The sequence below is a fragment of the Hypomesus transpacificus genome, chromosome 21 (assembly GCF_021917145.1).
Source record: "Hypomesus transpacificus isolate Combined female chromosome 21, fHypTra1, whole genome shotgun sequence".
NCBI classification, from domain to species: Eukaryota; Metazoa; Chordata; class Actinopteri; order Osmeriformes; family Osmeridae; genus Hypomesus; species Hypomesus transpacificus.
Window position 1 is genome coordinate 4010727 of NC_061080.1, and position 10461 is coordinate 4021187.

The 10461-nt window shown below is 37.0% G+C and overlaps 1 protein-coding gene across 2 annotated transcripts; it reads left to right on the forward strand.

Annotated features, from left to right (window-relative positions):
* Window positions 1-517: 517 nt before the first annotated feature.
* On the forward strand, window positions 518-10405 carry zmp:0000001082 (integrin alpha-D). Of its 2 annotated transcripts, none has more exons than XM_047043640.1 (31): window positions 518-694; window positions 1369-1486; window positions 1850-1935; window positions 2087-2178; window positions 2287-2401; window positions 2515-2645; window positions 2730-2872; window positions 3138-3291; window positions 3463-3625; window positions 3885-3958; window positions 4081-4204; window positions 4401-4546; window positions 4646-4786; window positions 4907-5104; window positions 5191-5321; window positions 5598-5749; window positions 6177-6337; window positions 6466-6582; window positions 6801-6871; window positions 6987-7128; window positions 7263-7361; window positions 7787-7866; window positions 7971-8048; window positions 8139-8217; window positions 8418-8525; window positions 8626-8667; window positions 8769-8894; window positions 9017-9130; window positions 9211-9243; window positions 9363-9473; window positions 9560-10405. In XM_047043640.1, exons 1-31 carry the CDS (start codon window positions 646-648, stop codon window positions 9743-9745), a joined length of 3564 nt encoding a protein of 1187 aa, XP_046899596.1. In that variant the 5' UTR covers window positions 518-645; the 3' UTR covers window positions 9746-10405. The 2 variants fall into 2 exon arrangements, with proteins under 2 accessions (XP_046899596.1, XP_046899597.1); XM_047043641.1 differs by having other exon boundaries at window positions 524-694; window positions 2730-2804.
* The last annotated feature ends 56 nt before the right edge of the window (window positions 10406-10461 follow it).

A 10461-nucleotide genomic window follows, 5' to 3' on the forward strand; every position in this document is an offset into this window, starting at 1 on the left:
TTTTTGCACCTGTCACACCCAAACACAAATGCTGATTATGCAGTGACGTTACCACACCAAAATACACAAGTACTTTGAGGGGTTTGGCCAATTCAGTCATAATTGTACATGCATGTTAAATTTAGTTTTATTATGAATTGGACCACGGGTTATAACATATATTCTTTACAGATATGTTCAAATTGGTCTTAATATGGTGTGCCTCTGAGAAGTTAAATAAAGAGGCCCTCTAATGACGAATATTAAAACAAAAAATTCTAGGTAAAATATAAACTAAAAGTAGGCACATGAAGTGTGGCGTCTGTACAAACTTCACTCTACGATGAAAATATATTTCATTTATTTGATAAACACAACAAAATAGAAATGCAGTCTGTTTGCGGAGTATGGTGCAGTGTAGGTAGTCAGTGAAAAAGTCTAACGTTTTGGTGGGTTTATTCTCCAATGGCAGGAAAGAGGAAATTGCACATAACAGAAATGTCAGAGATGAGCATCTGTGTGAGAACATGGATGTGCGACCAACGCAAAACAAGAGCGGAAACACCCTTGTATAAAAACCTGACAGGAAGAACAGTCACTTTCATACTTCATGCTTACAAGACATAGAGGGGATATTTGATCAGCATCAAAAAACTGAAAGAGAAAATGGTCAAAATACGACTTATTCCTTTGCTCACCTGCATGACAAACATGGGTAAGAAATGACAAGGATCTTTGATTGTAAACTGTCAGCAATATTAATCTATCAAGCATTAAACCCTTTTATTTGGTTTAATATTGTGAAACAATCTAATCAAATGTTTGGGGGGTTGATAAACGTAAACTCTGTGTAAACTTTGAAACAAGAAATGAGGACAGTAGGTCAGTATGTGAATTGACCACATGTGCTGTGTACCTGGGCTGAACACAGGAAAAACAGTGTATAGGTTCAATGTGTATCTACTTTAGGATCTTTCAGTGCTAATGTGAACCTAATTCATGCAAAAAAAAATTATCAGCATCAAAAAAACTGAGGAAGAAGTGAATTAGCCACATCATGGCCACACTTTTTTTTTTTTTTTATCTCTTTCAGTTTTTGGGAATAATTTACCTTCACAAATGCAATTTAATTAAAAAAAAAATGAATTGCATATAGGTTAAGTGGACAGCTAAACATTTTGTATTGTGTTATGAAAACACTGCAAAATAGTGCCTATTATTCAGATTCAGTAGTGAAGCTGTTGAACTGTTCCAGAACATACTTTTTTCACCTCGCCAGGTGCTGACACACACAAAACTTAAGTAGTCGAGATCAAATACTGATTTACACTAGTAGTACATTCTATGATGTGACAGCAGAAGATCTCTCTAATTTTGTCTTTTTGCTAGTTTTCTCTGCTTCCTGGGCTTTCAACATTGATGTTGCAAACCCCCACATCTATACTGGAGAGAAACAAGATTTCTTTGGTTACAAAGTAATGCAGTACATATCAGGCAAGGAGAAAGGGTAAGTTAGAAAGGTTACCAGGATATTACTATTGTAACAGCAGCAGAATGTTTTATTTTCTTGAAGCGGACAAAAGTTTCTTTGCACCTACAATCAAAAGATCACATGGCTATTAGTCCAGATATTTTGAACTACATACATTGTTTTATTTATCTATAAAAGTAATGTGAATATTACAATGAGCAGAGGAAATGTTGACTTCATTTCCTATCACACCTCAAGCAGACACTTCTGCGATATGGAGACAAAAAACAAGCCATACATGGAAACAGAGCTGCAATTGGTGTAGCCTTGATTTAGCCTTTTCATAACATACTGAAAACAGCCATAAAACATTGGTACCCCCCCCCCCCCCCCTTACAGGATAATGGTCACTGCACCACTTCAGCAAAACAGATCTGGAGGAATCTGTAAATGTGTTCAGAACCAAACAGTTTGTTACAATCCAGGTATCTGTGGGATTCAATACTCTCCAATTTCTAGAAACAAACAACACCTAATGTTATATTGTCACATTTAACCTCTAAATGCAGCATGAGTTAAGTTGACTATTAATTGTTTACAATTTATTCTGACTTGCGTTGCCCAAAAATGCCATAGCCATAGCCATTCCTCTTCCAACCGAAGATAGCTCATTGAAATACACTGGACTGTCCTTGGCAGTTGACTCAAAAAATCCCCCAAACTTTGTGGTAAGATGTTAATCTTATACCATTATATGATAAAAATCTTGTACGTTAGATGATGAACTACAGGATTATATCTATAGCTAACATTTCTATTTTTATATCCTTACACAGGCCTGCAGCCCAGGTCTGGTTCATGAGTGTGATGAGAACTCCCATCTGAACAGTGTGTGCTACAAGTTCAACAGCCAGTTCCAGAAAACCGCAAACTTCACACCTGCCTTTCAAGGTACAAGAATGAGCAATGCTTCAAATAGTACTAAAAGTAATACTTAAATGTTCAACAAAGAATCTCACTGCTATTGCACTTCATAACTTCCGCTCTCTACTTATCTCCTACAGAATGTACGAAGAAGAAAGTGGACCTTGTGTTTCTGTTTGATGGATCAGAAAGCATGACAGGGGATGAATTTAACAAAAACAAAGGATTCATTTTGGATATCATCAAACCACTCCAAAAATCCTCAATTAAGGTTAAGAAATGCTATACAAGGTTTCTGAACACAAATGTTCAACAACCCAATGCAAACCAAATACATTTTTGGTTCCCCCCACAGTTTGCTGCAGTACAGTTCTCAAAGGAATCCAGGACAGTTTTTGACTTCAACGACTACCAAAAAGGGACGGCCGAAGTAAAGCTTCAGAAAGAAGAACATTTTAAATCCTTAACCAATACACACAAGGCGATAGACTTTGTACTGTGCGTAACTTGAATGATTAAATAACGACATCGAAGCAAAATTAGTGACATTTTAAGTGCAAGAAAGGCGCATTTCACATAAAATCTATGATTCTTATTATTATGATACTATTATAAAACACAGAAAGGAGAAGGAAACTGCTAAAGAAACTCATCCACAGAAAATGGAAATACAATAATATAATAATTATTAATAACAACAATAATTTTGCATAATAATCTGACAGATGTGAGAAAATGCACAACCTTTCTTTTTCTGTTTAAGGAAAAACCTATTTGATAACTCAATTGCTGGCGCCACGCCTGATGCAACAAAGGTCCTGGTTATCATCACAGATGGAGTTCCCACTGATAGTGATAGGAATTTAAAGTCGATCAAAAGAACAAACGAAAAAAACATCATACGCTTTATTATTGGTGTAAGTTCTCATGTTCAAGATCACATTTGATTTTAAATACATCTACAGTAAGACATGATGACCTGCTTTTAGTTAACATTGAACTACTATCAAACCCATCAAATGTACGGAAGTTTTAAGTGTTAAATATATATGAATAATGATTTACACAATATCATACAAAATCTGCAGGTCAAGAACCCCTCAAACAAAAAGAACTCCAACGTAGATTTTTTGGAAAAACTACAAAAACTGGCATCAGAACCAAAGGATGACAACACATTCCTCATTGAAGACTATAATGGACTGTCAAGAATCCTGGACATTTATCAGAAAAAGATTTTTAACATCGAAGGTACTGAAATTAAGTTGGACTTTACTTTCCAGTAAAGTGCAATAGCTTCCTTCTGTTGTTTTTAATGTTGTTATATTTCTGATGCTTTTAATGTTTTTTATATACCTCTGTACGGTGTCCTTGAGTGCCGAGAAAGGCACCTTAGGAAGTAAAATGTATTATTATTAATATACTTCCAATGTTGCTTTTAACTCTGCAGTTACGATAAACTGTTTAATGGTAGATCATTTTGATAAAATCTACTCCACTTTATATTTAGGTACCAAGACTGCTCGGGCAGGAAACTTAAAAAAAGAGATGTCTCAAAGTGGATTCAGCAGTCAGTTCCAGGAGGTAAGATACCTTTCTTTATTTTCCAAAATACATTTTCTTAAAACTGTCGACAGTCCCAACCTAATTTGAATCAACAAATGCAAGAAATAATTCTCAACCGCACTTTATAAATCCTTGCGCAGGATATCTTGATTTTAGGGTCTGTGGGATCAAATGACTGGCGAGGATCTCTCACTGAGATTCAGGGCCCAGGATCGGAGGAAAGAGAAATTGTGGATCCCTCCTTAGAAAAGGACTCCTACATGGGTAAAGTCATGGTCTTCTCAGAGCACAATCGGGCAAATAGGTCTTTCCTAAAATGAATTAGGATTGACCAGTAACCTAGTTAAGGTTACTTAAAATGTTTCAAATTATTTTATCACCATTGCAGTTGCGTTTTCTCCCGCTAAATGTGGATGATAGTATTTGTAGTGTTGCTAATATTATTTTCTTTGCCTTGTAGGATACGCTTTAACTGTTGCAAAGAAGAACGATCACCGTCTGTACCTTACTGGTGCTCCTAGATTTAAACATAAAGGACAGATCCTCCTTTTTACTAAAGATGAAAACAATAACTGGAAAGTGACTACAAAAGAGTATGGGGAGCAGGTTGGTTACATTGTGTCTACTTATGATGCATTTTTCATAGAATGATAATATTCAATATTATGTCATTTGGATAACTACTGTCCATGGTGTTCCTCTTAGATTGGGTCCTATTTTGGGGCAGAGCTGTCTGCAGTTGATATTGACTCAGACGGCAACACAGACTTTCTGCTGGTGGCGGCTCCAATGTTCTACCAGTCTCAGAGTGAGGGCAAGATCTATGTCTACCAACTGACTGATAAGGTTGGATTTTCCTTGGCTCTGACAGCTGATTAAGTAAAAAAAGTTGTCAAAATTCAAATAGGATAAGAAGAAGTCTTATCAAGACAGTTGAGAAAGTGTGTTCTGTTTCCTCTTCCTAAGCTGGAACTGAGGAGTGTGATGAACGTGTCAGGACCTTTTTGGGGAAGATTCGGGTCATCCATCTCCTCAGTCACAGATCTGAACGGTGATGATCTAAAGGATGTGGCCGTGGGCGCTCCCCTCGAGGATGAAGGCAGGGGGGCTGTGTACATCTACCTGGGTGACAAACTTGGAGGAATACGCAAAAGCTACACTCAAGTGTGGAAGCAAAAAAACACAAATAATGAATGTTTGTTGTTTAAAACAAACTTTTGTCTCACCAAAACTATATGATTTAATTGCAGAGAATCGCTGCCAAAATGCTGAGTAATGATCTGGAGTTATTTGGCCAGACACTTGATGGGAGAATGGATATGGGCCATGATGGCTTGATTGACATTGCAGTTGGTGCCAAAGGAAGAGTTGTTTTGTTAAGGTAATACTTTACTTATACAGTACTGTGCAAAAGACAGTCACACAATTTTTTGGTCTTCTGTATTTGTGTGGCATTTAGAGTGGAATGTTGAGAACATTGTTGTACTCTTTTTATTTAATTACTTCTAAAGCATTTTGGCTTAACCTTTTTTACTGTGCCTATAATTTTGCACAGATCTGTGTATTGAGAGATAGACAGACATTGGAAGAGAGAAACATACATTTCCTTTCTAATACAATCTTTGTTAAAGCTATGACTTATTTTGGTAACTTACAGGTCCAAGTCTGTCTTCAACGTCTCTGCTGGTCTCTCATTCCACCCCTCTGAGATCAGCACTGATCAATTTGACTGTCTCACCAGTGAGGACCAAACCTTCCCAGTGTTCACTATAACAGCCTGCTTTAGTATGGTGGAGGCTACCAAGAGTGGTAAGAACTCACTACCAGTTATATCTGTTCTACTGGCCTCTTCAACAAGGCCAAGGACTCCCACTGACATTCATTTATTTAACTTTTATAAGTCCATCTAATGGCAATTACACTATGCATAAGCCACCTTTATCTTAGTATCTGATTGCACTGTTGACCACTCAAGCTGCAGATTCTTATTTTTAAATATATTTTATATTTAAATTGTTTTATTCTCAGATTGCTTAGTTCTTAGATTGTTTAGTTCTTAGAAATAGTTAAACTTTTGACTTACGTAATTTAAGATTCGTATATGTTTATTGTTTGCACCTCCCTGCCACAGTCAATTCTGTGTTTGTACAACATACATGGTGAATAAAGCAAATTCTGATTCTGATCTATGATGAAGTTCAGTGGAATGATGGTAACATTGTCTGAATGTGTCCAGGAGTGCGGAATGCAGAGATAAATGTCTCTTACATGCTGGAAGTGGATCCTATGAGGCACACCAGTAGAGGTCTCGTCGGCAGGAATGGAACCAGAGGACTTCAAATGATTGAGAAGCTGAGCAAAAATGTGACCTGCTTTAACCACTCAATCCACATGAAGGTAAAATCTTAACACGTCAGAGCCTGCATTAACACCTTTATGCAAAACATATATATTAATGCAACTGCAGTGTAAATCTGGTGATGACAAATGGAAAAGGTTTTGATAAAAACAATTCTTCACTCCAGAAATGCGTGAAGGATACATTGTCCCCAGTTGTTATCAAACTGACATTTTCTCAGAACTCGACAACACCACCAACTGGCATCTTGAATGTTGACAGCCCTACACAGGCTTCCATTGAGGTACTTCAAAAGGCTCTGATTACATACCATTGAATTAACATTCCCATAGTGCCAGACAGTACTGTAAGGCTTAACTATGACCTATCCGGAGGGTATTTAAAATAAAACAATTCGCTTCCTTGAAGCTTCTTTGGAAATTACAATTCACGATTGTCATCAACTTTGTCGTTCTGGATAAGAGCGTCTGTGACTTAATGACTAAATGTAACTTGTTGTAGGTGCCCTTTACGAAGAATTGTGAAAACAAAGAAAAATGTGTTGCAGAGCTTGAAGTAAACTTTAACTTCACGTATGTATTGAATCGTAACAAAGTCAATGAAGTCAAAAGCCAACCAGGAAGCACCAAAGGTATACAGTATAAATACAGACTATTCAATTTGAAGTGCCTCTTTTTTATTACCCAGAACCTCAACTTTAATTGTGATGGACCAAAGCTACTTCAACGTAACAGTAAGACTGTCCAATCATGCAGATGATTCTTATAACACCAGCCTCACATTCCTCTACCCACCTGGCCTATCCTTCTCTAAGATGCATCTGGAGAAGGTATATTTAACATTTTTTCCATTTCAGTACTTGCAATTAAGAATATATTCCTGATCTCAATCAACAATATTCCATACTATTGGTGTTACAAAAGTACTGTAGCCAGGCTTCCCTGTTGTAACTTTATGTACTAGGCCACAAGGACGACCCTCCACAAATGCAGCGATCTAGAGGGGGTCACTGACAGGACCCTGTGCAGCATCAGCCTTCCTGTCTATCGCAGCAAAACAACAGTAAGGGGTGTACTACCTGTAAACTGAGCTGACACTGTAGAATGTTCACAGTAGAAAACAGGTTTTCATCCCCCAAAAAATTTCTTACCAATTTATTAAAATGTTGTTCTATTACATTTACATTTGGTCATTAAGCAGACGCTCTTATCCAGAGCGACTTACAGTAAGTACAGGGACATTCTCATCGAGGCAATCAGGGTGAAGTGCCTTGCCCAAGGACAAAACATGGGAATCAAACCAACAACCCTCTGATTAATAGGCCAATTCCCTAACCGCTCAGCCATCTACCCCCCCCCCCCCCCCCCCCATTAAAATATTCACTAGTGTGATCCCAGATTCATCAATATTTACATTATTGCTGCAGTTGTCAATTATTAACTAAGAGCAATATGTAACACAAAAATGTGTAATTTTCTTTTTTTCAGGCATCATTCAAGAGTTTATTTCGCATTTCAAATTCCTATAATTGGAATGACACCATGTCCATGACCATCATTGGACACAGGTATTAGTACAACTCCATTAAACAATTTTCTCATATACTGTGATTGTAAGAAGTAACCCACACTGTTTACAAGACTTGATCTGGATTCCATTGTTTATCTACAGTGATAATGACAACTCCACCAATGCTACAGTTACCAAATCCATTCCTGTTCAGTTTGCAGTTGATTTGGCAGTAAAGGCGTACGTTCATGTTTTTACACTAACAATACTTTTGTTAAATACTTTGTTGAATCATTCTGGCATAACAATTCAGGTTGTATTTCACTTTAGGAATTACGAATACTCCAACACGTATATTATCTTTGATCATGAGGATAAACGACCAAAAAATCTGGTCAACACATATGAGGTATGGCATAAGTTCTTCTTGAACAAATCAACTTCAGATCCACTTTTTGCATGCTCAATGTTTTTTCTCCTACAGAATGTACCAAGAATAAAGTATTTCTCAATGTTTTTCTACTAATGCTACATCAGGAAGTCTTTTGAATTAGGTTGTGCAAAAATATTAATACAAATAAAATACTAATATTTGAACGATATTCACAGGTGAAGAACTTGGCTTGGAAGTCTTTGCCTGTTACAGTAACCTTCACCTTCCCAACTCTGCTTGGGCATCGATTTGAAATGAGGAATTATAAAGTGTCAGTCTCAGAGGTAACTTGTTCAAAGTTGTTATGTATAATACTTGACATTCTTGTTTTGCTGTCACTTTCAACAAAAATATTCATCACAATGCATTTCTTATGTTTTTTAGAACCAAACTAAATGTAAACAAACTATAATGGCAACATCTGATGTGAGTAAACCATGTAATTACATATATAGCAATCAAATTTGAATGGAAGTTTTAAAATATCTACTGAAACTTATGAATAAAAAAAAACTGTTCTTTTACAGTACTGCACTAAAGAAAAGAACTGCAAGTCCATTAAATGTAATGATTTTATATTGGACAAATATTCGACTGTTCAATTCAAACTTTGGGGAAGTGTATCTTTTGAGGGCCTTGAGCAGTTTGTAAAGGTATGTCTTGCACAAAGCTATATTGCTATCAGTTCTTACCGTAATTCATTAGAACTGTACAGAGTTAATTGTACAGACTGAAATATCGTAAAATATTTTACAAATGAATCCTCAATTCACAGGACATGCCACTGTCCAAAATGTTCACTGGCGATGAAGCAGACGTCAGATTCAAAAGTTTTGTAAATGTTGACTATGACAAGCAACGATATGTCCAAAAATCAAGTAACCATGAGGTAAATTTAGTTAAACTACAAATAATTTAATCCTAGTAATAAAGGCAATACATTTAATTCATTGGTTTTGTTTTTGTCAGAACAAACATTATACAAGTTTCCACCAGGCACAGGTAAAACTGAGATTTAAATTAAAGGAGTTCCGATTGTCTGTGTTTATATCAAACTAATCTGAGCTAATCTCCCCGTTTTTCTTACACCTCTGACATTAACAAAATGTCTCATTTAACAGATTGATGTTCGAGCAGAGTTCATCATTCCCCCAAACAAAAAGCTGATTATAGCAACAGGTGCTGGTGGGGGGGTCCTGCTTCTCCTTATTATTACTGTGGTCATGTTTAAGGTGAGAACCTGTCTGTGAACCGCACCTCAAAATCTAAATGTTTCGTGTAAGAAATAGACGTTTTGACAGTTTTTCTTTTTCATTAGATGGGATGCTTCAAGAGTAAAAAGCCCATGGAACAAGAGAATGATGGGAGCGGACAGTTTGAGGAAAACTGTATGAATCACGATCCCGAAAGCATGGATTCCAAAGACAAGGAAATACCTGAGTCTTGTGGTAGCACAGAAGCAAAAGCACTCATGGAAAATTTTCAAACGCCTAAAGAAGAATAAGGAATGGAGGAAAGTCTTAAAGGCTGCTACTGTACCTCCGTGGCAGGCTGGACTATTAGTATATTTAAGTTCAAAAAGTGATATGGATGAGACAAAGCCACATCTTACCACATCATCATCCTGGAACACCTTATTTGGACCATGAACATTGTTGGGAAGTTTATCCAACTTTGAACTTGTGTTTTGTACTGAAATTGGAGCGATACAGGATCTTTGAAAGTTGTCACATTGTTTCAGTTTCAAGTTACCTTGTACACCAAACCCCGCTATAATGGGTTATTTATTTAACAAATTCCACAGGGGGGGGTTTCTGTAAGGGTGGCAGTATTAGGCTCCCCCCTTATGTGTGTCAGTGGTGTGCTGTATTATTTTCCCCCGCCTCTCTCCTCCTCCCAGGTGTGTCTGTCCTCCTCTGGTGGTGGTGTGCTGCAAGTCATCTGTACACTGGCATCCCATCAACGGACAGTCCGTTTGCTATACATCTGCTTCTTCCTTTTATGTGTGGGAGAAGATGTTTGGAGTACGGGGTGGTTCCGTATTGAGACATTTTCAGTCCTAATCTTTGACCCCCATTTGACTATGGTTCAGTCTGGTTTTCCAATCACTATCAGAGTAGGGCTTGGTAAGAATGCTCATGTGTAAAAATATCATATAACCTTAATAATAGTAACAGCAGATACCCTTTTGTTAAATCCCATAGTTTTGAAACAAGTGGG

Bases quoted from the DNA above. Each gene is read 5' to 3' on its own strand.
- zmp:0000001082 (XM_047043640.1), top strand. From the start codon at position 646: ATGGTCAAAATACGACTTATTCCTTTGCTCACCTGCATGACAAACATG. The intron at 1,487-1,849 runs GTAAGTTAGAAA...CCCCCCTTACAG, and splicing joins ATATCAGGCAAGGAGAAAGG to GATAATGGTCACTGCACCAC. The intron at 8,218-8,417 runs GTATGGCATAAG...CGATATTCACAG, and splicing joins ATCTGGTCAACACATATGAG to GTGAAGAACTTGGCTTGGAA.